Here is a 26969-nt window from a genome sequence, read left to right on the forward strand (position 1 = left end):
GGTCTGAAGAAAATTCTTTAAAAAAAAAAAGAAGAGGGGGAAAAGAAGAGGATGAACCTGTCTCAGTATATTTCTTATCAGAGAATACACTTTCTAAAAAATGCAGGACTTTTCCCTTGAGCACTGGAGATCATATCCCCGCTATCCATCAAACTATCTTTTAACACAGAGGTTGTTCCAGATGCCAGCACACATAGGTCAGCATTTTCAACAATAGCTGACTAACGTTAGGAGCACTTTAAAATGGAGTTTAGATCCTTTTTTTCAACAGCTTCAAGCTCCCAGCAGCTCCATCTGGCTTCAAAGGAGGCTCACTTCATAAAGTGTTTTGGATGTGCTCAGCATTTTTGAAATTCAGGGCACCTATTTTGAATCCTAAACATGGACTTTAAAAATCCATGCCAATTTTCACTGCACTAAGGATAACACCACTTCTTTAATCTGTGCTTAGAAAGCTAAGTGACATTATAACCAACAACCTGGTTTTTCCATTCTTTTTCCCTCAATAGAATTTGTAGAACTCCTAGTAGAACTGGTGTCTACAATGAAAACGAGCAGATTTGAGTCTAAAAAGATAACTATAATTTTCCTTGAAACTAGTCAGTAACACCTTCTCAAATCCTCTTGGTAATTGATGAGTAACTTGAGTTCCTTACAAAGAGCTGTCCTGAAGGTCAGCCAGAATGTAGCAGCTAGGGCTGTGGGATACTCAGAAACACATAGAAAAGTACCGAATTCCAGGCTGGCATGTTGGGGGTACTTAGCCCTCCCTGGAATGCCAGCTCCCTCCTACGGGGTGCCAGGAAACACAAGGGCTTGTATCTGCAATCTTAGCACCAAAGTCAAGACCTCTACCAATTAAAAGAGAAGAGAATAATTGTATTAGCAGCTGACAGTGGCAGACTTCTGTCCTGCTAAAGCAGGATGACACACACACACTAAAAACACTTCCTCAAGCTAAACTCTTCAGACTGCTGGATTTGGACCATACTTTACCATTTATTCATAATAAGACCTTCTTATGAACTTGCAGATGCCTAGACACTTTCCATTCTATATCTTTCAAGTATTTTGAGCTTAGGAAAAAAAAAAAAAATCCTGACATAGTGGTTTCAGCCTTGTGTCCAAAACATCTCCCCTCTTCTTCTCCCTCGAACGCCCACAGCTGGAGGGTAATACAGAGCTTTTGCCAGCACACAGCACAAGGGTAAGAGTTAGAGAGTACAGGGGTGCTCTCTACCAATGTGCACATGGCCCAGGTCTGCAAGAGTTTGCAGGCTGGTGTCGGGATTGTCACTGCCCACAGGCTCCACAAACACCTTGGCATCTCTTACTCTCATGGGAACTACTGAAGCTTCCAAAAAATGCAGAAGTGCTAATCTCCTGATGCAAGTGACTTCAGCCCTGACAGACATTTCCTCAGAGTCACAGACAAAACTGAAGGATTAAGTCATGAAGGATTAAGCCATAAAGGATTAGGAGAGGTGTCACCTAGAATTAAGTCACTGGCCTTGAATCATGGTTTTGTTGGGCACTGAAAATAGCAAATGTCACCATCTTATAAATAAGCCTTATTGTATTTCTTTGAATATATAAAAATATATTTCAGATATATATCTTGATTTCCTGAGAAGGCTTATAAGTCTAGATGGCTCATAGTTGTACAGTTTCCATTTTTTACTATACTTCAGTGCACTAAAACACATCAATCTTACAATCCAAAGAGACCAAACAAATTTCTTTCACAACTGTGCACTGGACATTTATATATCTAAGAAAATACAGGAAACAAAATAAACACCTTGCATGGCTCTCTTCACATAGAACCCATTTTAAATGATACAGACCCTAAAAGGGGAGGGTCTGTTAGACAGAACATTGGTCTTTGCACATCTAGGTCTTCCCAACTTAACTGCCCAGTTGTTTTGATGTAAGCACCAAAAAGAGGTCCATACATGAAATGTGCTTTAAGTCCAAAGTCTGAGGCATTTTAGTAGGTATAGAGACTTTTTGGGGTGGTAGGGGAGAAATAAGTCTTGTGCCTTAAAGGAGTGTTTCAAATTTATCTGTGGATATCTGTGGCAATGTTGAGAACTGATTGAAAATTTTGTAAGGGACCCAAGCACTGATCCTCAGCTTGATAAAAGCTGCCATAATTTGGAAGTATTGTGCCTAGCTCAGGCTGGAGACTGGCAGAAGCCCTGACACTGTGACAAAGCCACTGCAGCTACTGCATTCTGCAGGCAAGGGTGGTCCTGCTGTACAGGGAACCCACTGCAAAGGCACATGTGGAGTCTATCAAAATTTTTATAACAAAACCTTTTCCTGAATCAAATTATGTTTTGTTTTTCCTGGTTTAAAAGAACAGATAGTATAATGGGAAATGTCATGTTTTCAGAGAGTCATACAAATGCATCCTGCGAATCCCAAGATTTCCAGAGAAATGTTGCTGGCTCTTGCCAAAACTACAAACTAAAGCTACCAGATTGCTGTTAAAAAAATTGAAAGAAAAGTGGAAACCCCCCTCAATTTAAAAGGACATGAGTATTTTTCAATTTTGTCAGACATTTTAATGGAGGAAGAAACAAGAAGGAACTGCTTCTGATTACCCAGCAGGAAGCATCTAAGAATGTGTTTTCTGGTCACTCATGACACAAGTACTTCTGGCAGAGGCAGGCAAGCTATTTTTTAGGCAGCAGAGCTAGAGGGAGCCTGTTGCTCACAGAGGATCCATGTAGAAGACAGTGCTGCCACTGTGCTGGCAGTCCATGAAGGGGATGCCTCAATTAGGCTGATGAGCATGCAGAATCATGGAATGTGCTTTATCCAAGGAGGCTGTGCACTCTTTGGATAAAGAAAATTGTGAAGGGCACTTTGCATGGTGTTTCCAGTTTAAGTTTAGAGACTGGACTATACAGCAGTAATCATTAATGATGACAGTAAAAATATTAATAGGTAAAAAGATCCTGCTTATCCTCCTGTAGGTTTCCTATCAAAAAAATTATTCACTTAAGTTTCATTTCCTTATCACAGAGCAATTCATACTCTAAGCGACAACTTAACAATATAATCATTAATGTACAATAGAAAGGATAATGAAAATGAACCCAAGTTAAAGTTCTCTAAATTTAGTTTTCCTACTCTTTATCTCATGGCATATTTACTATAGCAAGTCTAAAAGTTTAGACCCATTTCATTTCTGCCTGTCCTCTGATTTACAAGCCCTGAATTAATCCAGCTCTTTTCACAGCCCACAGACAAAAGAACTGTGCAAATATCTGAAGGAAATGATAAGAACTCTAGGTGCCATGGATCACATTCTTTGCACAGAATGGCCTCCCCAGTGTAAGCCAACCTAGCAGTGCTTTTTGGCATTCATCATTACAGTCCAGTCCTTGGATCACTGGCATTGTGGGCACGTGCAGCCAGGTTTCCACTGACAGAGCAACACCGATAACAAAAGGCCTCCCTCCCAAGGAGAGCAAAGCAGTGATTTGAGTATCAGACCTCAAAAAGATGGATTTATTTCAAAAATTTTGCCAAGGGCTACCAGTGGGCCAATCAGTTTAAGTGTGTGATGATTTATAGCAACAGAACTGTGAAGTCTCCAGAAACTAGAAACCTGCAAAATGTGGGGGAAAAGAGATGCCTTCTCGCCAGAACAAAATTCCTGATTATATAGAGTATTGGATCAAAGACAAAGTATTTTGCAGAAACACAGCACTATCACAAACCTCATCACCAAGGCTTTGGGGATGCCGGGTCACAGTCCCTCTCGTGTCCTCAGCCACAATGGTTGAGCACAGCCAAGGCTGGACCAGCTCCCTGCCCCTTCCTCCAGCTTTCCTCTGGACACAGCCTCCAAATTCTGATTTATTCCACATTATCAGCAGCAGGGGTGCTCAGTGAATAACGGGGGAGCCCCTGCAGCTCCAGCAATTCCTCCTCAGCAACTCCCAGCAGCAGGGCAGGAAGAGGAAAATCGGGATGTCAGTTCCAAAGTGTGCCTGGAAATTTGTACCAGCAGTAGCTGCTCTCAAAGGAGCTCACTTCTTGAAGCTCTTGGACAGCCCAGGGACACAGAAAGCATGGAGCAGCTTCAAGATTTTTGCACATGTGTCCTTTGGGTCCTGGGGCCATAGAATCATAGAATAGTTTGGGAAGGGATCTTAAAGATCACCTAGTTCCAACACCCCTGCCTTAAGTTTTTGCCCAAAGATTTTTCTACTCCCCAGTCAATTAAGAGAAGGTGCAAAATACCAAAGAAATGGCATTTCCTAGTGATTCTGATAAACAGAGTATATAACCAGCTACTTTAAAAGCAGGCTTTGAAATGCCACTGGCTTGCTTTGTTCTAAGCACAGTCCCAGGGAGAATGTCAGGTCGCATAACTCATTTGTTATCTTCATACAGAGGAGCTCCACTAAGCGCCAGCCATCATAAAAATACTAACATTCCTTTTAGTGGAAAACAAACAGAAAAGAAAAATGCAACAACTCGCTTAAAAGAAAGCCAATTTGCATTTCAAAGATTGCCACGTGGTCTGTAAACAGGGATGTTAATACACTGGGGAGCTGGACTCCTCTTCAGCCACAGCCTGAGAAACACAAATGGAGGGAGCACCATTACAGAGATAACACTCCCCCATGACACAAACCTACACTGTGCATTCATTTAGACACACTCTTTGCATTTTATTTTCCTCAGTGGCTTAAAAAAATGCCAAGAATCAGAATAGCACACCAAGAGCATTTTAATTTAGCCTTAGATAAGGCACTTTCCTCCTCTGGGCAGCGAGCACCCAGCAGCAACAACTTTATAACACGAAGGGAAGAGTGGGAAAAAAATGCAGTAATTGAGGTCACATCCTCTGTGATTGCAAGGAAGCCCCCTCACAAATTTTCCCCCATCATCCACGGACATTTCCATGTACATACAGCTAACAATTTTAATGCTATCTAAATATTTATCTCCTGAGCAGATAAACTAGTAGGTTCTAGTGATGGAAACACCTGACGGCTGGATGCTCTCACCTATCTGTTAATGCAAAACACCGGCCACTGAATTCAATTATGTGGCAAAATTATGTGACAGTTATCTCTCAGGTATTTGGAATCCCACAAAATCTGTGCTTCACATGGTTAAGCAGCTAGCTGTCATGTTTTATAGGATGGGAGGGAAGGAATAAGGGAAAAGTTGTGCTTTGTGTTTTTTTTAAATTTCATTTGCAGCTGTACAGTTACAGCTTACAGATTAATAATAAAAGAGTGGATGTGACAATGCAGAAACAAATTATGTTCAAAGTCAACCACAAAGCAAGATGCAAATATATTTTTCTGTTAATTAACCAGGCTTTCCTTTCAACTGCTCTGATCTTGTAAATAAAGCTTACAAACTAGTTTCAAGAAAGTGTGGGAATTAAGCAAAAAAACAAACAAAAAAAAGAAACTCAAATCCTGAATTAAAACACCTTAACTCAACGGTCTCCTAGTACTGGTTAGCTAATTATATTTACCATTTTATTTTTCAGAGGATCTAAACAGATTAAAAGAGGTTAAAACCAACAGTACTGAGGAACTGGCCCAAGGGTAAGAGCTCTCTGGATAGTACCAGACATCAGTTGCTGTCAACCACTGCCAAAAAACAAGGGGCATCCCTGAATGTTCTGAAAGACAAGAAGAGGTTGGGAAGAAGGATGGATGGATGAGAGGACAGACAGACAAAAGGAAGAGAGAGAAGGAAGAACAAACAACTAAATAACACTAAATAACATTCTCCTGCACCTATGACTTGCCTCTAAGGATTTGCTTTCCAAGCACTTTATTGGAAATGTTCAAGTCCTTAACTGATCTTCTGGGGGACAAATAAGGGGGCCTGGAAAACCTTAGGCTAATTAAGCATTGCTGAGACATGCTTGATGAGATGGGGAAATATAATGCTTTTGAAAGGGTGAAAAATCTCCAACCATCTGGTAGTAGCATTGGGAAGAAAGGGCAAAGACAAAGGAGGAGTCTACAGCGGGGTGGTACAGGACTTCTAAATTACTGGGCTACTAAGACCATTAGCATCCCAAATGCCTGTGAAAGCTCACAAAATGAACTTACAAGGCTCAGCAAAAACAAATCTCTTAGTAAGAACAGCATCCTCAGGAAAGCAAACCGGAGTAGCTTTCCCCAAGGTACATCTGCTAATTAGAAATGATGGCTAATAGATGCAGGTAGTGAGGCCCCCAGATGAGAATAAGACTATTCCCAGTGACCTCTCTACCTGTTTCTTCTGACTGCTGCTCTCCAAGGTTCCACAGATGGTGTTCTCTTTAAATTAATACCACCCTGCCAGCCAGAAGGATGTTTCTGTTGTACTTGGCAATACAGGTGAACAGCCTGCATTTAGATCTCAAAGCAAATGCCCCAGGTGTTCCAGCAATATGGCAAGCAGCTGATGTGCTCCAGCCCCTTCAGACCTGGATAAGATTCAGCTGTGTTTTCTCATCTCTAAGACTAACTAGAGAAAAATCACAACATTCAAAGGGCAAACTTCGCACACTGGAGCAAAATCTGAACTATCTTTGCTCTCAATGGCTTTGTCACTTCTGAGCTGTGCCAGTGCCGTCCTGCCTTCTCCTCCTGGAGGAGATGGATACGTATTACAGGTGCAGGTTACAGGTGCATGTTAGCGAGGAGCAAGCTGGCTTTGGCACCCAAAGCTGTGACCAAAACTTTGCCAAAAAGCACTGCTGTGCTCATTCTCACTTTTGGAATGTGAATATGTGTAGCTGATTTCCTCCCCTCCTACGTGCAGATCCTTCTCCAGTTTTCTCAGCTGTGTGCTGGTGATCTAGTTGGATTCACAAGCTGGGCAAGAGCAAACTGTATCTATCCTCGAATGACAGACCTCACTATAAGAAGGAAATGGTTCTGGCAATCTAATACATTGCATGGCACTGCTGCTTCCAGGATCAGATATAAGCCTCAGGTCATGGCTACCTCTGGTGGTTAAATATCCCATAGCAGTTGTGATAAGAACAAATGGCATTAACCATATTTTACAGCCAAATCTTGATATGAATATCCCTCCCTCAGGCTCCCCTTGAAAGTTCTTTCACTTTGGAAAGATTTCCTGTGTCTTAAACATCACACCTTTAGCTTAGCACTGTTAAACATTGGCTGAGTTTAATGCCAGAGGGAACAGTTTCATGAGCAGATTCTGTGATCTCTAGATGCATCAATTTCTAAGATAACTTGGGTTCCTTTAGATAGGTACAAGATATATATGTATTTCTTATCATCTGCTTTTCATGCTCACACCCTTCAAGAGCCAGCTGGATCTGCAAGTGGAACTGTGTCCAGGAAATCTATTCTGTGCCGTGCTGGAAGCAGGCAACACTAGAAATATTGTTTAAAGACTTTTTCCTTTAACTTTCTTTTCTTTTTAAAGCAAACCCGCCCACATTGCAGTGCCAGAAGATTCAAAACCAAGCTACAAAATCATTACCTGAAAACCAGCTGTGTTCCAGCTGCAGAAGCCTGCAGTACCAATGTATGGTGATGGAGACATGTCAGTAACCTCCCAGTAACCTCAGTCATCTGCAATTCAAGACTCAGGTTTCCATGTGCAAGCAGATTTATGATGATACAGGCATTAAAAACATTGACAATGGTTTAAAAAGACAATAGCTGTACCTACCGCCCACTAGACAGTTACTGCTTTGGAAGACAGAGAGATAAACGAAAACCACAGAGGAGGCAGTTTTAGCAGAGCAAGATGAGTGTGGAAGCTGTTAGCTATGCTCATGTGAGGGTAATTGTAAAATATCTGCTGTCCCAAGGAGGAAGTCCCAAAAAATGAGAGCACAGCTCTGGTCTCCTTCGACCATCCGGCTGTTTAGATCAATGCGAGCACCAGACAGGAGCTCCTGCTATCTAAAGGAAGAATTGGGTGTGCTGGTAAGGATCACAGCAAAACACCATGAATCTGTGAGGTGAGATCACAAGAAGAAGGGACAAGGGTTTAACTGAGGTGTGATGGCAGCAGCCATGCAAAACTTGGGGCAATGAGGATCTGAACCCAAGTGAGGGAGAGGGCCCCTGCCAGTGCTTACCCTGGCCTCACACCCTATTGATCAGAGCCATGCTGGAAATAAATCTGAATTCATGCTGGAAGGGTTCCACCCCTGATCCTCGTGTTTTAGAGATTCCTGCAAGATAGACATGCAGGAAGCCCCCTTCATTGCTGGGACAGCACCAATGAGAATGTGTCACCTGTAGAGACCTTTCAATGCTCAGAAAAAGAGCAAAACAAAAAGCAGTGAAGCTGCTGCACACTCATAACAGCAAGTCCTCCTCAGTTTTCTGGCCTCTCCAGACCAGCTGGGTTGATGGAGGCACCATGCTAAGGTACCAGCACCCTAGAGAGGGGGTGATGCTCAGATCCAGCTGCGCTGACTACCTCCCTGCTCAGTCTGTGAGCTTCCTACTAATCTTCCTTCTAGCTAGGATAGCTGTAAGAATCAGGCAAGTTAATTTCCTTGACTCAAGCTACTGGAGTTAGGCATTGATTTTTCAGCATATCGACATCTTATTTTGAAGCACCTGAGATATCTCCATTTGCTCTCATTTGACACCTTTGTGTTACATTTCGGGCTGACAGACCACGAAATACATCCAGCAGTTGTGCTTTACCCGATGAAACACTTTGTAACTGTGATAGCATTTGGCCACAAATTGAGAATCCCAATGTTTTCTAGGCCCTGATACAGTGAATTTGTCATCCTGACCCCCTCACTATACACCATTGTTAGCTGTAACCACGGGGCAATGGAGAAGAGACTACTGACTTTTTCTGCTCAAAATCCAGAACAGAGTTTAAACAATTTTTCTGTCCAGGTAAGAATGGTATAGCCTGTAAGTGACTGCTTATTTCCTCCACAGAGAAAATGCTGAATGTGTAGACATGCTGTCTTTCAAGGGCTGTCAAGTAATGTAAGTATTGAGACGTTTTAGGATGATGTAAATGGAATAAAGGTAGTTTCGGCTTTCTGCAGTAGATATGATTACTGGCACAGTGACTGCAGAACAAACAAACAGTAAAGGCACATCCACATCCATAAAAGGGAATAATGAGTCAAAGGGCTTATATACCCCAAAATTTCAGTGTAAAGACCCTGCAACAGTGAAACAGTAATTAAGGCCATCTTTTGGTTGAAATTTGCTGGCTGTAGAAAGCAATGGATTTTAGAACTCAAGACAGAAGTCACAAGTCTGAACCTGGGAGGAAAGTAATTGGCAGCTGTTACAGCAAAGTATAGTGTTAATCAAGTGAGTACATTATAAGCATTGAAGCAGGTGTACAGGCAAGTAAAAAAATCCCACCATTCCATAGTGTCCATGTTTCTCTTGGATGTCTCAAACAAAACGAAGTGTTTTTGCTGTTGCCCATAGACTGTCTGCAGCTGCAACTCACAGTTCATCATTCAGACCACTGGTTTAATTGCAGCTATGAGCACATGCACAGCACACAGAAGTACTCCAGGAAAGGCCTCTCAGAGACCCTGCAAGACTCCAGAAAGGAGATGCTGAGCTTTTGTGAAATGACAGAAAGTCCCAAAGAGCTGCACTTCTGCACCAGTATGTTGAGATGACACTACTGCCTGATTCAGATGCAGTCCTAGAGATGTGGGAGGGAAGAGCTTTCTCCCTGGTAGATCAGTCAGAGGGGCTAGAGACAAGGTCAGTTTGGGCTGTTTGGATTGATGTTACAGGCCAGCTATGCTGGTGATCACCTTGAACACTCATCTGGAGGCAAAATGTGATAAAAGCCAACCAAGCAGAGGAAAACTGTTCCAGATGGCAAGACCTGAAAAAGAGTGCTCACTTGTTAACCATATTAGGAAAAGGTGAGGGGACAGAAAACCTGCTACTAAGAAGTTATGAATAAAGTTCAGGAAAAATTAAGAGAAAATCCAGAGGAAAGCATTATGCTTCAAAGATCTGAATGAGATTGGGTGGGATTTTTGCTGCTCTGGGTCAGCTGCAGTGAGAAAGGTTTAATCTCAGCTGGGGTTATGCCCTAGTAAAGTAACCTCTATTTTACAAGGCTGTACACACATTTTCCCTCACTGTGTAGCAGGCTCTGGTCTCTCTCTCCAAGCACAAGAAGCAAGGACACCTATGAAGCCATGGTGAACTTCTGTCCTAGGGTGATGTTATGGTGTTTGTATCTCCAATCGTGTGTTCTGATTATGTTTGGTATTATGTCCTGTGCTTTCAGGACTGATTCTGAAAGTGAAGCTTTGTTTTGTCTTGTTATCAGCCGGCTCACCTCCCCCATGGTCTATGTTTAGGAGATGTTTTAGCTTTGCTTGCTTGCTCGCTTCTGCCTCTTTTTCTTTCCTTCGCTTTGGCCTTGCTTTTCCTTATTAGTTAGTTCAGCTAGGCAGTCCAACTTTTTCCCTGGACTGTTTTTTTTTCCCACCCCGTCCCCTCCCTCTCCTGGATACCATCTGAACCTGTTCTGGACGGGGACCTGGGAAACCCCAAGAAACACTGGCAGTCTACACTCTGTCACCTGCAGCAGTCATCCCCAGCACCGGAGACTGATAAATGGGTGACCACTTGCCGGAGAGACTCTCTGAGTTTGTCATCCCTTCAGAATGGTGAAAGAGTTTTTTTGTCAGCTGGTGTTGTTTTTTTCCTGTGCTGGGGAGTGTTTTGCTTGTTAAATGAACAGGTTTTTTTTTCCCACTCTTCTCTGAGGAAATTCTTCCCGAACCCGGTGGTGGGGGGGAGGAGTCGTGGGGTTTCCTGTCTCGGGGCTCCTTCCGGAGGTTTTCCCCCAAATTTGTCCTAAACCAGGACAACCTCACTAGAAGAGCCAGAAGTGGGAATACACAGAAGACAAAACAGAACAGAGCTGAATCAGTAAGTGTGTCTCTTGATCCACATGACAGTATAGAGTGAATAGATGCCACCACAGCACTGGGCAAAACTACAGAAATAAACAGCGAAAATGTTCTTCCTCTCTTCAAAGAACAAGCCACAGAATCTTTCAATCCTAAGGACATATGATGTTTTCTTTTAATTCCTTCCTCTTTTATACTTGAAAAAAAAAAGACAGTTCTCCAAATCACACCCTCTCCACTCCCACTGGCTGTGGTTTCCATACAGATAGGACTGGACTCTATTTCATGAGACTCCTTGGTGAAATGCAGTTTGTCTCCCTGCTGCCCTAAGTGTGTGGCCATTTGAGTTTTTGAAACAGCTATAACATAGTGCCACAACCTGGGCAAGGTGGTACAGCCACCAAAACCTAAGCAAATGGGAGCACAGAATTTCCAGTTCCAGAGACAGCTCAGTTGGATCTGTGTGTATTCCATCATAAACAAACTTTATTAAAAGAAGTAAGAATCTAAAATTTATCAGTGCTTAACAAAATGAAGACTCCTTTTGCAGAAGACAGCACAAAGACATAACATGTGTCTGTGAGAGATCAAATTGTTTCCTGGTGAAACTGCCTGCACTCCCCTTTGCTGGACCTATTCTAATTTAACACTGAATTTCTTACTGTGACACACAGGAGCTAAGCTCACTGTTCAAAACAGATACCTCTGTAGTTGTGCAGTATATGTTAAAGTGGTGCCATATCTCTGGAGGTGCTAAAGCTTATTTCCAGAAATACTGTTGGCTATGATGCCATCTGTAACAGTGCAGTCCTTGGCCAGTGAGTCCTACTTTTTTCAATATGTTACAGGAAACTGTTTCTGAGATGTCAGACTCTCTCCTATATTCCTTTCCCTCATTCCTTGGGTGCTCTTTGAGAGTTTGAAAGAGATACATGTTTTGTTTGCATAAGGCACTGCTGTCTCTCTGGAGAGGCGAGCTAAAACCAAAGCCTGGTAGACTTGGACGCGGCCATTTGGAATATGGATTCTATTATCGCCCCAATTTTCATATGTGAAAAGGGCTTTATCAGTATCTTAAAGCTGTTCAAGACAAGTGAAAAACACGTAATATCATGTAATACTATTATAAGCATATGAGGACTAAGAATGACATCATAGCATCTGCTTTTCACTGGGATTTCATGATTTTCTATTTTTTGGCATTCCCAACATGGAAAATCAAAATGAAAAGAGAAGTTCAATATATTCCATTAAAAATATCCAGTTTCTCCTCCAGCGTCTTTAAGGATTTAATTTCTTCTTTTTATTTTCTGTGTATGGAAAAGCATTCTAAAGCTTCTTTTACTTGATTTAATGCTGAGTGTGATTCAATTCAATGCTGTAACCTAAGTTAATTAAACTAAACAAAGGCTGCATTGTCAACACCTTCAGCAGAAACAAAGAGATTATATTTTTTAATGCAATAAAAAAATGCCAATTCATAATACTATTTCTATTCTGCTTACTGTAAATGAAATGAAGAAAACAATCAAATAGACATAATAAACCTTAAACGCTATCATTGTTACAGTATTCCCTATTGTTGTTTTCCTGTTTTCTTTCCTTTTGGCTTTTCGTCTTTTATCCTTACCATCAAGTCTGGTAACATAAAGTGACTGTGACAGCAAGCAAAACGTTTAAGCTGAAAAATGTCTTAAGTTTTCTACTTTTTTATTAGAAAAGCACAGAGGAAAAAATAAATTATTTTTCTGTGCAAGGGATGAAAAATAATTAAAACTTCAAATTAATCTTGCACTACCTATTTTTTATGTACATTCAGACTAGAACCTGATATATGGAGAGTAATGAAAAGAATCAGATTCCTTCTGTGGCAGGAAAATAAATATGACTTTTTTCCCCTCAAGAGACTGAAATCAGTATCTAGAGCAGACTACTGACAGTGTAATAACCACCCACACTGGCAATGCACAGCATCCTCAGGGAAGCACCCTCAGGAAAGCCCTGCATCCCATTTGCTGCCCCATCCTGCACCACCAGTGAAGCCTCCTTGCTGATGTAAGAGCCTGGACACCTCCCACTTCACAACTGCCAAACACAAACACAAACAAAAACCCAAGGACAGTGGGGCAGAACCCCCACTCCTCTTTCTTCAGCCTGCAAGGTGTAAGTGGAGCAGAGAAGATGCAGGTGAGCCTCACCTGGCTACTTCCACGAGGCACAGAAATCACTTGGACATCCTTCTCTGCCACAGCTACAATGCCTTCAGGAGGGCAGAGTGCTTGACACAGACCAAACACCACCAACTCAGCACAGTGGGCTGGCAAACATAATCTGGTCACAAAATCTCCTCAATAGGCTGATACTGCAGCTGAAAAGCCCACTGGAGTTTTGTGAAGTTCTCAAGAAAATAAAGGCATACAAAGCAAGGCTTCATAGGCAAGGCACCTCTTAGGATTCCCACTCCTAATCTCCCCGCGCACCACCCACAGTCCCATCTACTGCTTCCCAACAGCCCATATCGCTGCACGGCTCAGAGCTTTAAATACCCATCTGCAGCTTTCTGGTTCCACAGCCTTTCCAGAATTTCTGCAGAAGGTCCAACAGTGCACCTTTTTTTCCTTTGCCAAACATCAGTATCTGTTAGAATAGGATTTTAAAGATATATTTCATATTTAGTGTCTGAATATGCTGTAACAGCCCAAAAAAAAGGCATCTGATCTATTCAGTATGGGGTCTTACCAAACACCAAACACATTATATCTGTTTCAGGATATTTCTTTCTCTCCTGTTTGAGCAACTGAATAAAAGAAGTTGGAGCCTTTGTATTAGATCTTCAGAAGCCATAGCAATCCAAAATATTATTTTCTTTCCAAAATAAGTGAAATTGCCTATTTAAAGATTCTAGGGAGGACTTATATATATATATATTTTTCATAAATGTCTCATCTCTCTCTACTTAAAGAATCGAAGGAGTTTGGTTAAGCAATAAAATTGCCAGGAATCAGTAATAAAAAATGTCAGATTTGTCCAAAGAGACCTTTCTCAAGAATTCTTTCATTTCTCTATAGCCACGGTGTCATTTTGCAATTTTTGACTGTTTGACAACAAAGTCATTATTTACAACTGTACCAATGCATATAAAATCCCATAAATGCCTGAGACTGAAGCTATAAAACATGAGAGCTCTTTTCCCCACATTTTGCAATATTTTGCTCTCTCTTAAGATTATGCCATAAAATTATCACTCCTGCTAAAGCAAAATGGACAAGTGAAGAATGGACAATGCGCTGCCTACAGATTTACAGGTTACAACTACGCTTGTTACAAAGGCTGTTGAGCAAAACTGGGCTTAGCTAGAACAGAACTTGGCAGACTTCAAATTTAGAGCAAACAAGGACTGATCAGAAGATTGACAAAAGAAATGACATGCACTGCAAATGATGGAAACCTCCCCCAGCCCAGCCCTGAGCCAGCCCTAACCTGATGGGTAAGGTGGGGATTCTACCCTACCACTCTTAATAATGTTTCTCATGTGGAGAAAACATTGCAGGTCAAGCTCAAACCACGTTCCAAATGGCACAAGATGACAAAATATTTCAGCCCAAATACAGAAGAGAGAAAACGGAGAAATAACAGCAATAACTGCTCATTTCCTTGTGCTCTGACAGAAATCCTACCTCTTCAAAGAGTTAAACGACTTCTTAGGGTGATTAGTGAGGGAAACCATCATATTGAATGTCTTGATGAAGGGAGATAGCAAGAGAGGGGAAATAAGATGACAGAAGTGAGAGTGGGCTCAGAGGAGAAATTAGCTGCATATTCACGCAAATATGGGATTTACTTCCATGTGCTGCAAACTGTGTTGTGGAATAAATGTGCTGATTAAACCGACAAATAAGTGCTGAGTGCACGATCATTACAACACAACAGGACTGTTTCCAAGTGTACATATGAAGGAACTGCCAAAAGGTCTGTTAAAACTGTGTACACTTACCTAGTCAGCAAATAGATCAGTGATCACACCACTTGCTCTGGTTTTTAATAAAGGGATTTGAGAATATTCCCCAATCTTATAAGAAACATAGATTTTCATTATTCTTTTGTGAACCAAAATGAGTGCATTAGAGTAGTTGGAAAAAAATGAAAAAGGCATCTTAGTTTGCCTTTTTTCTTCAGCTGCTCCCTCATAATATATAACTTCAAGTTACAGTAGGTAAAAAGGGAATAAATTGGCACATGTGATATTTTATTACTGATTTTGGAAAAAGCAACAGCAGGTTTTTATGAAACACACAGTGGTTTACATTGTTATATTCTTCAGGGTAATCTGGCTTGTTTCTTACTGCTGGCAATGGGATATAGTAGTGCAACTGCCAAAATTTTGATTCTTCATTCCCCTGGGCTCCCAGCATCCCAGAACCTTGAAAGCACCAGGATCAGGGACTCCTTGGGAATTCACTCTACAGTATGACCCTGGAGCTGTGAAGTTAAATGAGCTACACAGAAAGGACCCTGCAAGCTTTAAAAAATCCCAAAACACAGAGACAAGCTGGCAGTAAAATTTGTGCAATTAAATCAGAAAATGACCTATGGTTTATCAGAAGTTCATGTAAACTGAGACACGTGTCTAAAACAGCAAGAAACAGACATTATTTCCCATAGAAAACCACATCATTGAAAAAATTGCTAGCACACTTCAAAGCTGAAGTCACTAACTGAGCAGAAATCCAGCTTTAGGCTGGAAGAGGGAAAAAGGACTTTGTTGGTCTGTCAGCTGGACCTTACACAGCTCCAGTTCTGAGGACTGAAGGGATTGCAGATGACTCCCAAGAATCTAATGCTCCCAGTGAGACAGAGAGAAGAAAGAGGCAGCTACGTGCCACCCTTTGCTCTGGGATGAGTTTGAAAACACACAAAAATCTCAGGTAGATCAGAATGACCAGGTAGTTTGGAATTTAGTAGTTGCTACATTTGGCTATGCATACAGATCCAGAATGGGTCAAAGAATTTCTGTTCAACAGGACTAGCAGTCCCACATTAGCATTTTTCCCACGTTCTTAGACAAAAATACAGTATTTCATCCTGTATCAAATGTACTGTGTGTGCTGCTGGAAAACTATTCAGTTGAATTGCCTTAGGATGTAGCACTTGGGTTACATAAAATAATGTCACATATTAAATCTCTTTTTAATGCCAGGTAATCTCTTTCCATTAAGAGGAGTCTCTCATTGGGAAATACACCTTATTTTATCAGTCTGAACTTTAGCTGGTTTCATTTTTTTTTTTCCTCTCTTTGTCCAGACCCACTTCACTTTATGGCAAACTTTCAAAACCCGTGTGGCAGAATTTGTGCCCACCAGAACAAGAAGCACCTAACAAGAATCATTCATAAGAATGAAACAAGGCAAGGGAAAGGCTTTATTTCCTTCTCTGCTCCTACTCTGCAAGGGCACCCATTTATTTTCCCCACGCCAAAGACAGTACATTTGGAAGAAGCTGAACAGAATATTTATGCTGTTATCCTGAACACAGACTCAACACATCTCCTCTTATCATGGAACTTACCAAAAGATCACTTAAATTGATGACACTCCTTCCATGGACATTAACAAGCCTTGCACCAGATGGATCCTGCACAGTATCAACACCAGAGACCCCAGGTAGGAACAAGTTCCAAAATATTTAGCAAGAACTTTCTGCTTACTTAGTATTTAAGAAACTTCTAAACTTAGTAGTTGAGAAACTTTCAAACCAATGGCTGGAAAAGGAAAGGTGCCAAGAACAACGCTTTTTTGGCTTTACCTGCTTTTCCTTAACACTGTGTATTTTAACAGTAAGTAGATCAGATGTTGAAATATAATCTCTCTTCTGAGAACTAAATGACAGTCCCTAGCTGTTGAAGACACTAAAGTAGTAAAGAGGAGAAAGTGAGGGTACATTTTGTCCAATTTAGTTGTGATGATGCATAAAATAATTATTTCTATTTGGAGGAGAGTAACACAATGACATTGGTGTTTGCAATCAGAGTGAGCCTGTATTGCACAACCTGGGTTTGCAACTGAGGTAGTGTGGTACCATTTATCTGAATCTGAATGTAAGAATTGCATCAATTCTACCTTCATCATCATTAACACAGCACAAAACCAATACCATTATCACAAATGATAACAGGGAGATGTGATCAGTCTCAACCTGGATAGGCAATTAACATTAAAAAAAAAAAAAGGAATGGAAATATTGTTTAGTTGTATATGAACAAAGAGGTTCTATTAACCTGGCTTTGCAGTGAAGAAAATTGTCAATATTGCTAACACAGATTTGCAATTAAGTTGGTGTCAATGTGGCTGAGAAAAGGACTTCATAATTAGGACAACACAGTTAGTATTGACCTCAATTTTCAATAAAAATCATGTCTGCATTGTAATTTGGAACTGTAAAATTCATCCTTGGGCTCTACAATTAACATACAATTAACTTGCAGTTACTTTAAAATTAGATAATTATTTACATAATACATTATGTTTTATATAAACATGTACCTTTACAAATGGTGAGATGATTGCAGGGTTCCCAGGAGCATCCAACACTTAAACTTTTCCTTGCAGAAGTATTCTCGAGGTTTTAAATACTTTACTCCCATTAAAAAACTACTGCTTCAGAAGAATCTGCATTCTCACTCCAAATACTGGTTTCGAATTACTAGTTTTAGTTACTCTTTAGTTAAATCTCTATCAATGACCTCACAAATAACTATCATACCCATTTAATTTAAGTACACCAAATGCTTCCAGCAAATGTGATTAAAAGGATACTTACATGGACATAAATTGGTTGTTCAATCAGCATTACATGCTTAAATGCCAAAAAAAACCAAACCCAAGAATATTTAAATGTCACTTTTGAACCCCAGTGCTCACTTTTTTGCACTTAGCTTCCCACACATATCCAAGTCCAATACATCAAAACTACACTCAAAGATAAGACGAAAAAGGAGTTCCTTCTTGAGGGAAAGAGAGCTTTTTCATGTGCTCTTTCCATGTTTCCTCACAATAGAAAAGGGTAACATGAGTCCTGCAGCATTCTTTGTCTCCATCTGTTTTATAATAGGCTCACCTCCTTCTTCTTCTTTTCCTTCTTCCTTTTCCTCTGAACCAAGAATCAAAGGTATCTCAACTTCTGTCGTTTCCTCTTGGTTCAACGGTGGATCTGAATAAATTTGATGAATAAAAAGATGAAGAGTAAGGCTCTTCAGAATGGACATAAAAGGATTAACACCCACTAGAGACCTTGCCATTAAAAACACTGGCAGAGGAAAAGGACCTTTTCCTCCATGACTACAAATAAAAGAGCTGTCCAAGGAAATCCAAGTTCAGAGTAAAGCCTTGAAGATACTCAACTCTCCGGGATTTAGCACAAAATCCTATGTGCCTCCTCCAAACATGGGTCTTCACTGGGACTCACTGCAACCCCAGAGACACACACAGTCCATGCCCCACCCCTTGACATTCTGATGTTTTGAAGGTTAGATACAGCTCTGAGCAACCTGGCCTAGAACGTGTACCTGCCCACACCAGGGGGCTTGGAACTAGATGACTTTTAAGGTCCCTCCAATCCCAGACATTCTCTGATTCCATGATTCTATGTTAGTGTTTTTGCTTGTTGATCTTGCTTTTTGATTTCAAGACACAAGGAGTACCTTCTATTTCCATGCAGGAGCCTTGGGAATCTGCCTCAGTTTTTATCTCCCCATTTGCAGAAACATCCTGTTGTCCTGTTAATATAACAGAAAATGGCATCAGGATGATGCTACGAGCAGGCAACGCTAAATTCATGACAACAGAACATGAACCTCACACTCAGCATGGTACCTCTAAGCCAAGCACCGCTTTTTTTTCTTTTAAGTGAACAATTTCAGACACATTTTGTATATGAAAATATCACTGAACAATACTAAGCATTCAGTTAGTTAAATAGCTGGTCAAAACTGACCCTGCAGCACTTACAGTTTTCCTCTTTTGCAGCTCAGCCTTGACCCTGTTCCTCACAGGACCTGTTGTCAAGCTCTTGCACTTGACAGTCAGCAGAAGGAACAGAAAACATCCCACAGGCTTTCAGAACCACAATAGCAACACAGGACGACATGGTAACAATGCTGTGCACCCAGGATCAGTATGGCTAAACCTATTTAGAGATGTGACTTTCCCAGTGGCACCAGGGATTACAGGGATGACACAATCTCTGCTAGCCAACAGCATTTCCTTAAGGTGGCAGAAGTCAGGCTGGAACCCACTGGGTGCTGACACTGGAAGCACTGAAGTTTCACACTGGTTCATTATCTCTGCTTAAAAAACTTGGATACAAAACTTTACCTTTGGCTTGATCCTGTTCACACATCACAGGATGCACTGAATCACCCTTCTGTGTGCCTTTGGAGTCTTTCAGGGAATCTGAGGAAAAAAGCAAACAAACAAATAAATACTGAAAAAGTCTTCATGCTGGAAAAGGAGTTACTTAGTTAGAGGAGCTCTTAGGTGCCAGCTTCATATTTGGCATTTTGATACACTGACCAATTTCCTATCTGTTTAACTACAGTCTTATAAACTACAGAAGTATATTTGTGGGTTTCAATTATTCAAATTGATTTCAGAATCCCTACCCTTACTGAGCAGTTTTTTGCTGGCAGTACAAACCTCAAACCAGGAGCTGGCGAGGAAGGATGCATAAGAATAATCAGCAGCACTACCAAGAATTTCATTCCTAATGAGTGGAGTGGCACAAATCTATGAGAAATAGCACAAACCACCTACTTGATAAATAAAGTGATTTATTATTTATTTAGAATAACAGTTTTGCACGGTTGGATTTCCAGAAACTTTAAATCTTTCCAGAAACATTAAATCCCATAAATCCCTGTGCAAATCCTAGCCTCATGTCACTTGATGACAAAGCTCCCAAGGTCATTATTGTGGCCAAGAGTGCTTTACTTTTTTGCGGCAGACTATCAAAATTAACTGCCCAAAGTAATACTTGGAACCAGTGGCACAGTGAGACTTGAATTACATTTTGGCAGAAAGTCCAATTGCTGTGCTATCTGGGGTCTTCATAAACACAGGGCATTATTTTGTTGTGTCAAACAGCATTTTTCTGAAAACAGTCAGTTTTTGCATGGGAATGGAGAAATACATAATGCATAATTCCACTGCATTCAGGTAACACAGCAACACAGACACTCAATTTAGTTTTGCTCATCCTCATCACACACAGATTTCACTGGATAAAGAGCTCTCTTTGAGCCTCATTAAAAACCAGTGCTGATCTAACTGGACATTGTGCAAACCACAGGGTAAGTGCACTCCAGGTCATAACAGCAGCAACAGATAATCATTGTTTGTGTTCCCACGTGAGATGCTTTCTAAAATCCTTTTCCATGGAAAAAGTGACGGTGCCAAAAGATGTCTAGCACGTGATAATAAATTACATTATGATAGTGTTTTTACAGCTTCAGTTCTGGAAGGTCCCTCCCTACAACACAGATGAGCAAATCTTACAATATACGCAAGGATGCCCCCATAAAACCCTGCTCCTAAAAGTGTCAAAAATAATCCCTGATGGATAAGTAGAAAGCTGGGTTGTTAATATCTGATCCAAATTTAATAATCTGTAGGAAATGTATGTGCTGAAATTGTGTGGCTTTAATTAACTGCAAATAATCCCCCAAGGCAAATATTTAATTACCTGCACATTTTCTTACTTCTTTCATGGCATGACAGTAAGTTTAAAAAACCTAAGTTTGAAAGTATAACAACTCACTGATGTACAATTTGCTAAACTTTATACTTGCTGCACTTTTTTTGCCCTACTGTTAATTTAAATTTCTACTCATTCTTCTCAGGTGGACCACTGCACCAGTCCTTCATACCAAATTGTACAATGAGGTTTAAAGGATTACCCTTATCAGCCTGAATTGGAGCAAAACCAAATTAGAATTTTATCAAATTCCAAGTTTAATAAAAAAAAAAAAAATCCAGAAATCCAGTTGAAGGATCTCTTGGTATAAATGGGAATAGCAAAAAATTCTATAGGGAATTTTTCAAGCAAACTTGAAACACATTGAGGGAAATTCTGGCTTTTGCCGAGGTTTTTGACAAAGCCCCCAGGTCAGGATTTCAGACAGGATTTCAGACAAGCCAAGATTTGTACTACCTGTAACTCCATACCCTAAATTCATATAATGTATTTTTCTGTACGATACAGCTGCATGATTGTGAAAGGAACTGTACTGGCAAAGCTGGAATCAGAAGTCCTCTGCCTTGAGTACCATGATGCCAGGGCCCAAACACAGCACAGCACTTCATACTCCCAGACTGGTGCCCTTAATCCCAGTTCACTGCTGCCACCCTTTTCCCTAGAATGAGGAATGACTCCAATTTAATATAAAAACCGATCTGCAGCATCACTGGCACAATGATGGGCAGCGCTAAACGGCAGCTAAGGGATTTTAAGAAGCCTCGTGCCTGGCTAATGTATGTGCCCAATCATGCTGCCATTGGTTGTGCAGCATCACAGAGGGAGGGGTGCCATTGCTATTCCCACCCATTGGCACAGCTGGCAGTCTGTCCCACGGGCTTTATTCTTAAGGAATTGTAATCTTGTGTTAAACTTTCATTTTTATCATCAACAGCTGGCCTATTGCTCCTACTGTTTGAGAAAGCAATTTAACTGCACTGAATTCCAAATTATCCCAGGTAATAATGATGATTTTCTGCAAGTTGTTCTTCACAAAGCATGTCTCTGAAAATAACAGACAATGGGCAGAAGTTACTGCCTGGCTGTAAGAGTGCCATAGTTTTATCTCAGGATATCAGCAGGAACCTGTCTTGATTGGTTTTGCCATGCAGATTCTGAGTTCCAAAATCCTTAAGGTCAAGACCATATCAAAGGTTCCTTCTTTTCAAATCCAAACATTGCACTAAATATTCAAGCCAAAAGGTCCAAGGAAAGATTTACTTTTAGGATTAGCAAGCATAAAATAAAGCAAAGGAATAAACCCAGATTTATGAAGCAAATTTGTGCCAAGAGAAAGTGAAAGTGCAAAACCAAAGGCAGTGATCAGTGAAAATGCTGGTGATACACTACTTTCTGTGTTCAAGTTTTCAGCAGGGTAGTGGTATTCTTCAGGCTCAGCTGATCCTCTGTGCTCACTTGGCCCTTTGGAGCCTTGTGCAACTCTGCATAAACCCAGTATTATGGTCCTATATGATTCCAGGGTCTACAAGAGCTCTGGCCATCCCTAAGGCCTTTATTCTCCTCTTATTCACCTGATTTTTAAAAATGGCATAAAGCAATGTTGGTGTTCTCCTAACACAGTTAATTATCTGCTAAGTCATACCAGAGAATCCAAGACTAGAATATCCAAAATATCCAAGGATATTCTTTCACAGCACAGTATGGCTTAGCTTTTTGGTAACATACACACTGGGACCTATTTACTTCGGGTAAGTACAAATTGGGACTGTAAAAGATAACACTCTTACAGTTAGGACTGAAAAAAAAATCTGTTTCTGATACCACACTGGAGCACAGTTCCTAACACCACACATGAATGAACCAAACAGGACATTTAATTGCATAATTAAGCCAAAGATAGGCCACATTTATCTACTGCACATCAGGAGCTTAAGTGCCCACTGAAGTCTGAGCATCCCTTAGTTCTCCCAAAACTCCTCCTTGCTGGCTGGAATGGCAGGGTCCATGTCAGGAGTGCTTGTCTCTGCTACCCTCCATCTTATTGAAACAAGTGTCTTGTGGGACTGCATGCTTGAATCCACCTGGGAATTAGCCCCAGACTTTAACAACCTGTTTACAAACTATTTAGGCTTTAAATAAAGTAATTGGAATACTCCACGAGTATATTCACTGCTCTATGTTGAACTTATCTCCAAGAAAAACTCGTAGCTGGCAGTAAACTATCAATCCTATCCTTCCTGCCAATTGTCAGGCACTGACTAAATTTTGTCTAAATCCTGCATAAATCCCCATGCTTTTCCATACCATTCGTTTTGGTTTTTTTTAATGAATAAGGCAATGCTGCTCAAACACAATTTTGCAAAAGCTAAGGAAGAGGGGAGATGGTAAGAACTGAATGTTAAGTGGTTTTAATGATATTTTAAAACTCACTTCCCCAGCTACTCTCTGTATGGCTTATTTACTGAGTAGTTTCTAATGTGCAAAACACCTGGGTCCTGTACACAGCATAGATAAATCACCACGTTTTAGGGAGCTGTAAGAAGATCAAAGAGGGAAAATGCTGGTCATTAGGAAAGAAACGAGTTCAGTACATTTTATTTTTTTTAAGCATGATATTGTGATAAATGACTGGAAAATTTCCAGACTGAAAGAAACTAAGCAGACATCTAAAATTACAGGTAATGGTGTGAACAGAGATTGCCACATGATCAGGGTATTCTTCTGTCTCATAAACCGAGGAAAATATGTTAAAATGAAATACTATAAAATTATGATTTATGAGAAGTTAGGAAGAGATTCGTGAACTTTGACTTTAAAATGTTATTTTTATATCCACCAAGATTTCATTTTAATCAATCTTTATAACAGATTCGATTTATTGGAGCCCAAGTTTAAAGTGCTTGGCAAACCAGACTTTTTTAGGTGCAACTTGTAGGGATATTTAATCAAGTTTTCAGTTAATAGACCAAACAGTTCATCTCTGCAGGTGGGATCCACCAAATACTTCTTCCACCTGTTTGTGCTTCAAGCTGACGGAAGGGCATCTCACCTTCTGTCCACCTGAGAAATTCCAGGTGCAGCTGGTATAAAAACTGTGGGCATCCTTCTCCTGATATAAGGGGCAGGACCTGTTGTACAGGGCTCTGGGAAATGTAAAAGCTGAGAAAAACCTGATAGCTTTGGTTAGAGCCTGTCCAGAGGAAAGGCCTGGAGGGAAGAGATGAAAGAGCAGGATCTCACATTGGACTGATGGAAGCGCAGCTGAATGGCTCCAGGACAGCTAATGTTCAAAAATAAGGAGGATTTAAATAAAGCAGGTAGGTGGATCAGTGTTCACTGTTGCAGATGCCTGCACCAGTAGTGGTGAAGGGTAGAGCAGAAATGCCTCGAATGGTTCAGGGGCTGGACCCCATCTGGATGCATGACTCAGGTCAGATTAAATGTGAAGAAGTGAATAACCCACATTACAAACAGCTCCAAGTGAACCTTGTGGAGGTTGTTAAGACAATAAGTGGCTGGTGGGATGGTGGTGCTGACCAAATCCCAAACCCCACAAATTAGCTAGTGTTAGCCAGCTTGCTTTCACAGGAATCCTTCTCACCAAGGGACACAAAAAACGTTATCACTTGAGTAGGCATGCAAAGCCACAGGTATGGCTGAGGGGGTTGAAACTCTTCCATTTTAAAAGGTTCTTTTTCAGTTACCTATAATTGAAATTTTCCAGGCTTAAATTTTAGGTCTAATCATAGCCCAAGGGTGAAGTAAAAACATTTCATTGGTAGCTGCTGAGTGCTTGGCACTTCTCAAAATCAGGTCAGTCATTTAGATGTCTTAATATATACCTATGAGCTGATTTTAAACACTTCTTTCTGAACATACTGGCCTTTCAGTCAATCTTTTTCACACACTTACCAATGACTAATTCATATCAATTTGCACAGCTCCCCTGCATTTGAAGTGCTCTTTCAGTTTATCCCTTCTCAATCATTTATGTCTTTAGGACATCAAGACTTTTCCATACTGAGAGCGACAGCTGCCCAAAGAGGAATTTATACCCAATACATTTTAGAGGCAGGATACTTACTGGCTACTGGGCTGCCCAAAGAGGAATTTATACCCAATACATTTTAGAGGCAGGATACTTACTGGCTACTGGGCTGCCCAAAGAGGAATTTATACCCAATACATTTTAGAGGCAGGATACTTACTGGCTACTGGGCTGCCCAAAGAGAATTTTTAGGGCTTAACCCCTAGCCAAGTCATATACTAATCCTATTTCTGAAAACACAAGCCCTCCAGCCAACTGAATCTGACTCAATTTCAGAGAATGCAGAAAAACAGTGACTTGCTTTCAATGGCACTCCCACAGAAGCCCAGACTTTGGTGAACACCTGGAAATAATTAATCAATCAATCACTACTTTATTTTAAAAATCAATTAGTATATGATTTAATTTAGTTGACCTTCAAATGAAAATTCAGTTCTTATTAAGTGCTAATGAATTATAATCAAGGTATTGTGCACAGAAACTTCGCATAGTAAGGAATTATGCTTCACTTGTACTAGATCCAGTTCCTTTTTACATTTTCCTGCCAGAAAGTCTAATCATTAAATTGGGTTAAACAGTAATTGGAAGAAGAGGCAACTGAGATGCAGATATAGAACACCATCTCACACACACACACACACGTGTACGTGTATGCATACTCTTTTTAACAAAACATAAGCACAGGTTCAATCCAATCTCTAAGTACTACATGGTCAATTTAAAATAAGTTTAAAGCCCCAGCACAGTCTTGTACAGACAGACATACCAGACTGAGTGCAGCCTGCCTGATACACCCTTTATCTGCTGCATAAACATTAATGACTTTAATCACTTTGTTCTGCCCTTTCACCTCATAGAAAGAAGCATCCCTCACTTGAAATTAGCTGCATTTAAAGGATCTACTTCCATATGCACAGCAATGAAGCACTTGCAAAGGTGCTGCCTGGAGATGTCAGCTCTCCCCCAAGAGATCAGTTAAGCATGCAAGTTTTTAAGGGTAAAAGTGCAACAGCTCTTTGCGGACAGTGGAAAGAAAAACTTGGCACAGACTGGAATAAGAGGATACCTCTACAGTATTGCATTGAAAATCCTAATATTCTTGAAATATGACTGTTCTTTCCCCCTTTTTTTCTTTTCTGTATGAACACTCAGAAATTCATTTCGCTCAGAGTCCATGTGCAAACTGGGTTTGTGTGGACTTTTATTCCTGGACAGTTTCTCTCCTGTGGTAACAGAAGACATATACTTTTAGTTTAATGTGAAAATTGCAGTTGCACAGGAGGTTTTCATTTCAACAGAAGCCCCTCAAAATGTAATTCCTGCACTGTCCCCTACTCTAATCATGAAAATCTCATTCATCCTCCCTCTTTTCTTTAAAAAAAAAAATTATAAAGAGGACTCACAACAAAAATACTAGATTTTCATAGCAGCAGTGCTCTGTTTTGAATATCACCACATAGTAGCAGCAATAACTACGTCAAGGTGTTTGCTATATTCTAATCCCAGAAATACGAGGAGGAAAAAAAAAGGCAGAAAAACTGCTAGTCAACTCTAATTGGACTCAAAATACTTGTTTTGGTGCACTCACAAATGAACTGGCATTTGAAAGACCTAAACTTTCATAGCAGGAAACAGTGGTTTAAACTATGCATTTTGGGAATGTGCAGCTAGACTTACTTGCCATAAATCTTTTACAGTAATTAGGTGGAAGGACTGGGGAAACATAATGTCTCTAAATGCTTTATGTCCTGTTCATTTAGTTGAAGATAAACTAGAGAAATTAGTATGTTCCAGAACCTGGAGGTTTTAGCCGTGTTAACTCGGTGGGCAAACAATTTGAAAGCTGGAATTTATTTTGGGAGCATCAGATGTTTTCAGAAATGCCAGGATTTTGTAAAAGCGCCATTTCTCAAGAAGCAGCACTTCTTTTATAACAGTAGTATTTATTTTTTAAAAAACTCAAAATCTGAAATTATAGAAACATTGAAGAATCACAGAGTGGTTTGGGTTGGAAGGGATCCTGAAGATCATTTCATTCCAATCCCCCCAGCAGGGACACCTTCCACTAGACCAGGTTGCTCAAAGCCCTGTCCAACCTGGCCTTGAACACTTCCAGGGAATGGGGCAACCACAGCTTCTCTGCACAACCTCTGCCAGTACCTCAGCACCCTCACAGTAAAAATTTGCAAAGCCAAAAATCTACCGATGGAAATAAGGATTAAAACCATGGCCTGGTCCATGGTGGCCTTACTTATCAAAATTCCTGTTTCCATT

At 40.6% G+C, this 26969-nt stretch overlaps 1 protein-coding gene across 7 annotated transcripts in view; it reads right to left on the bottom strand.

The window, feature by feature from the left end:
* MACROD2 (mono-ADP ribosylhydrolase 2) overlaps positions 1–26969 on the bottom strand; it is an 848563-nt gene that overhangs the window by 19809 nt on the left and 801785 nt on the right. For all 7 annotated transcript variants that reach the window (XM_088160729.1, XM_014895167.2, XM_088160725.1 and 4 more), the window contains 3 exons: positions 19270–19347; positions 18597–18671; positions 18014–18106 (listed from right to left, as the gene is read on the bottom strand). In XM_088160729.1, coding sequence (XP_088016855.1) covers positions 18014–18106; positions 18597–18671; positions 19270–19347 — 246 coding nt within the window. The remainder of the gene's footprint in view (positions 1–18013; positions 18107–18596; positions 18672–19269; positions 19348–26969) is intronic.

Source organism: Sturnus vulgaris, chromosome 3 (genome assembly GCF_052056855.1).
Source record: "Sturnus vulgaris isolate bStuVul1 chromosome 3, bStuVul1.hap1, whole genome shotgun sequence".
Taxonomy (NCBI): Eukaryota; Metazoa; Chordata; class Aves; order Passeriformes; family Sturnidae; genus Sturnus; species Sturnus vulgaris.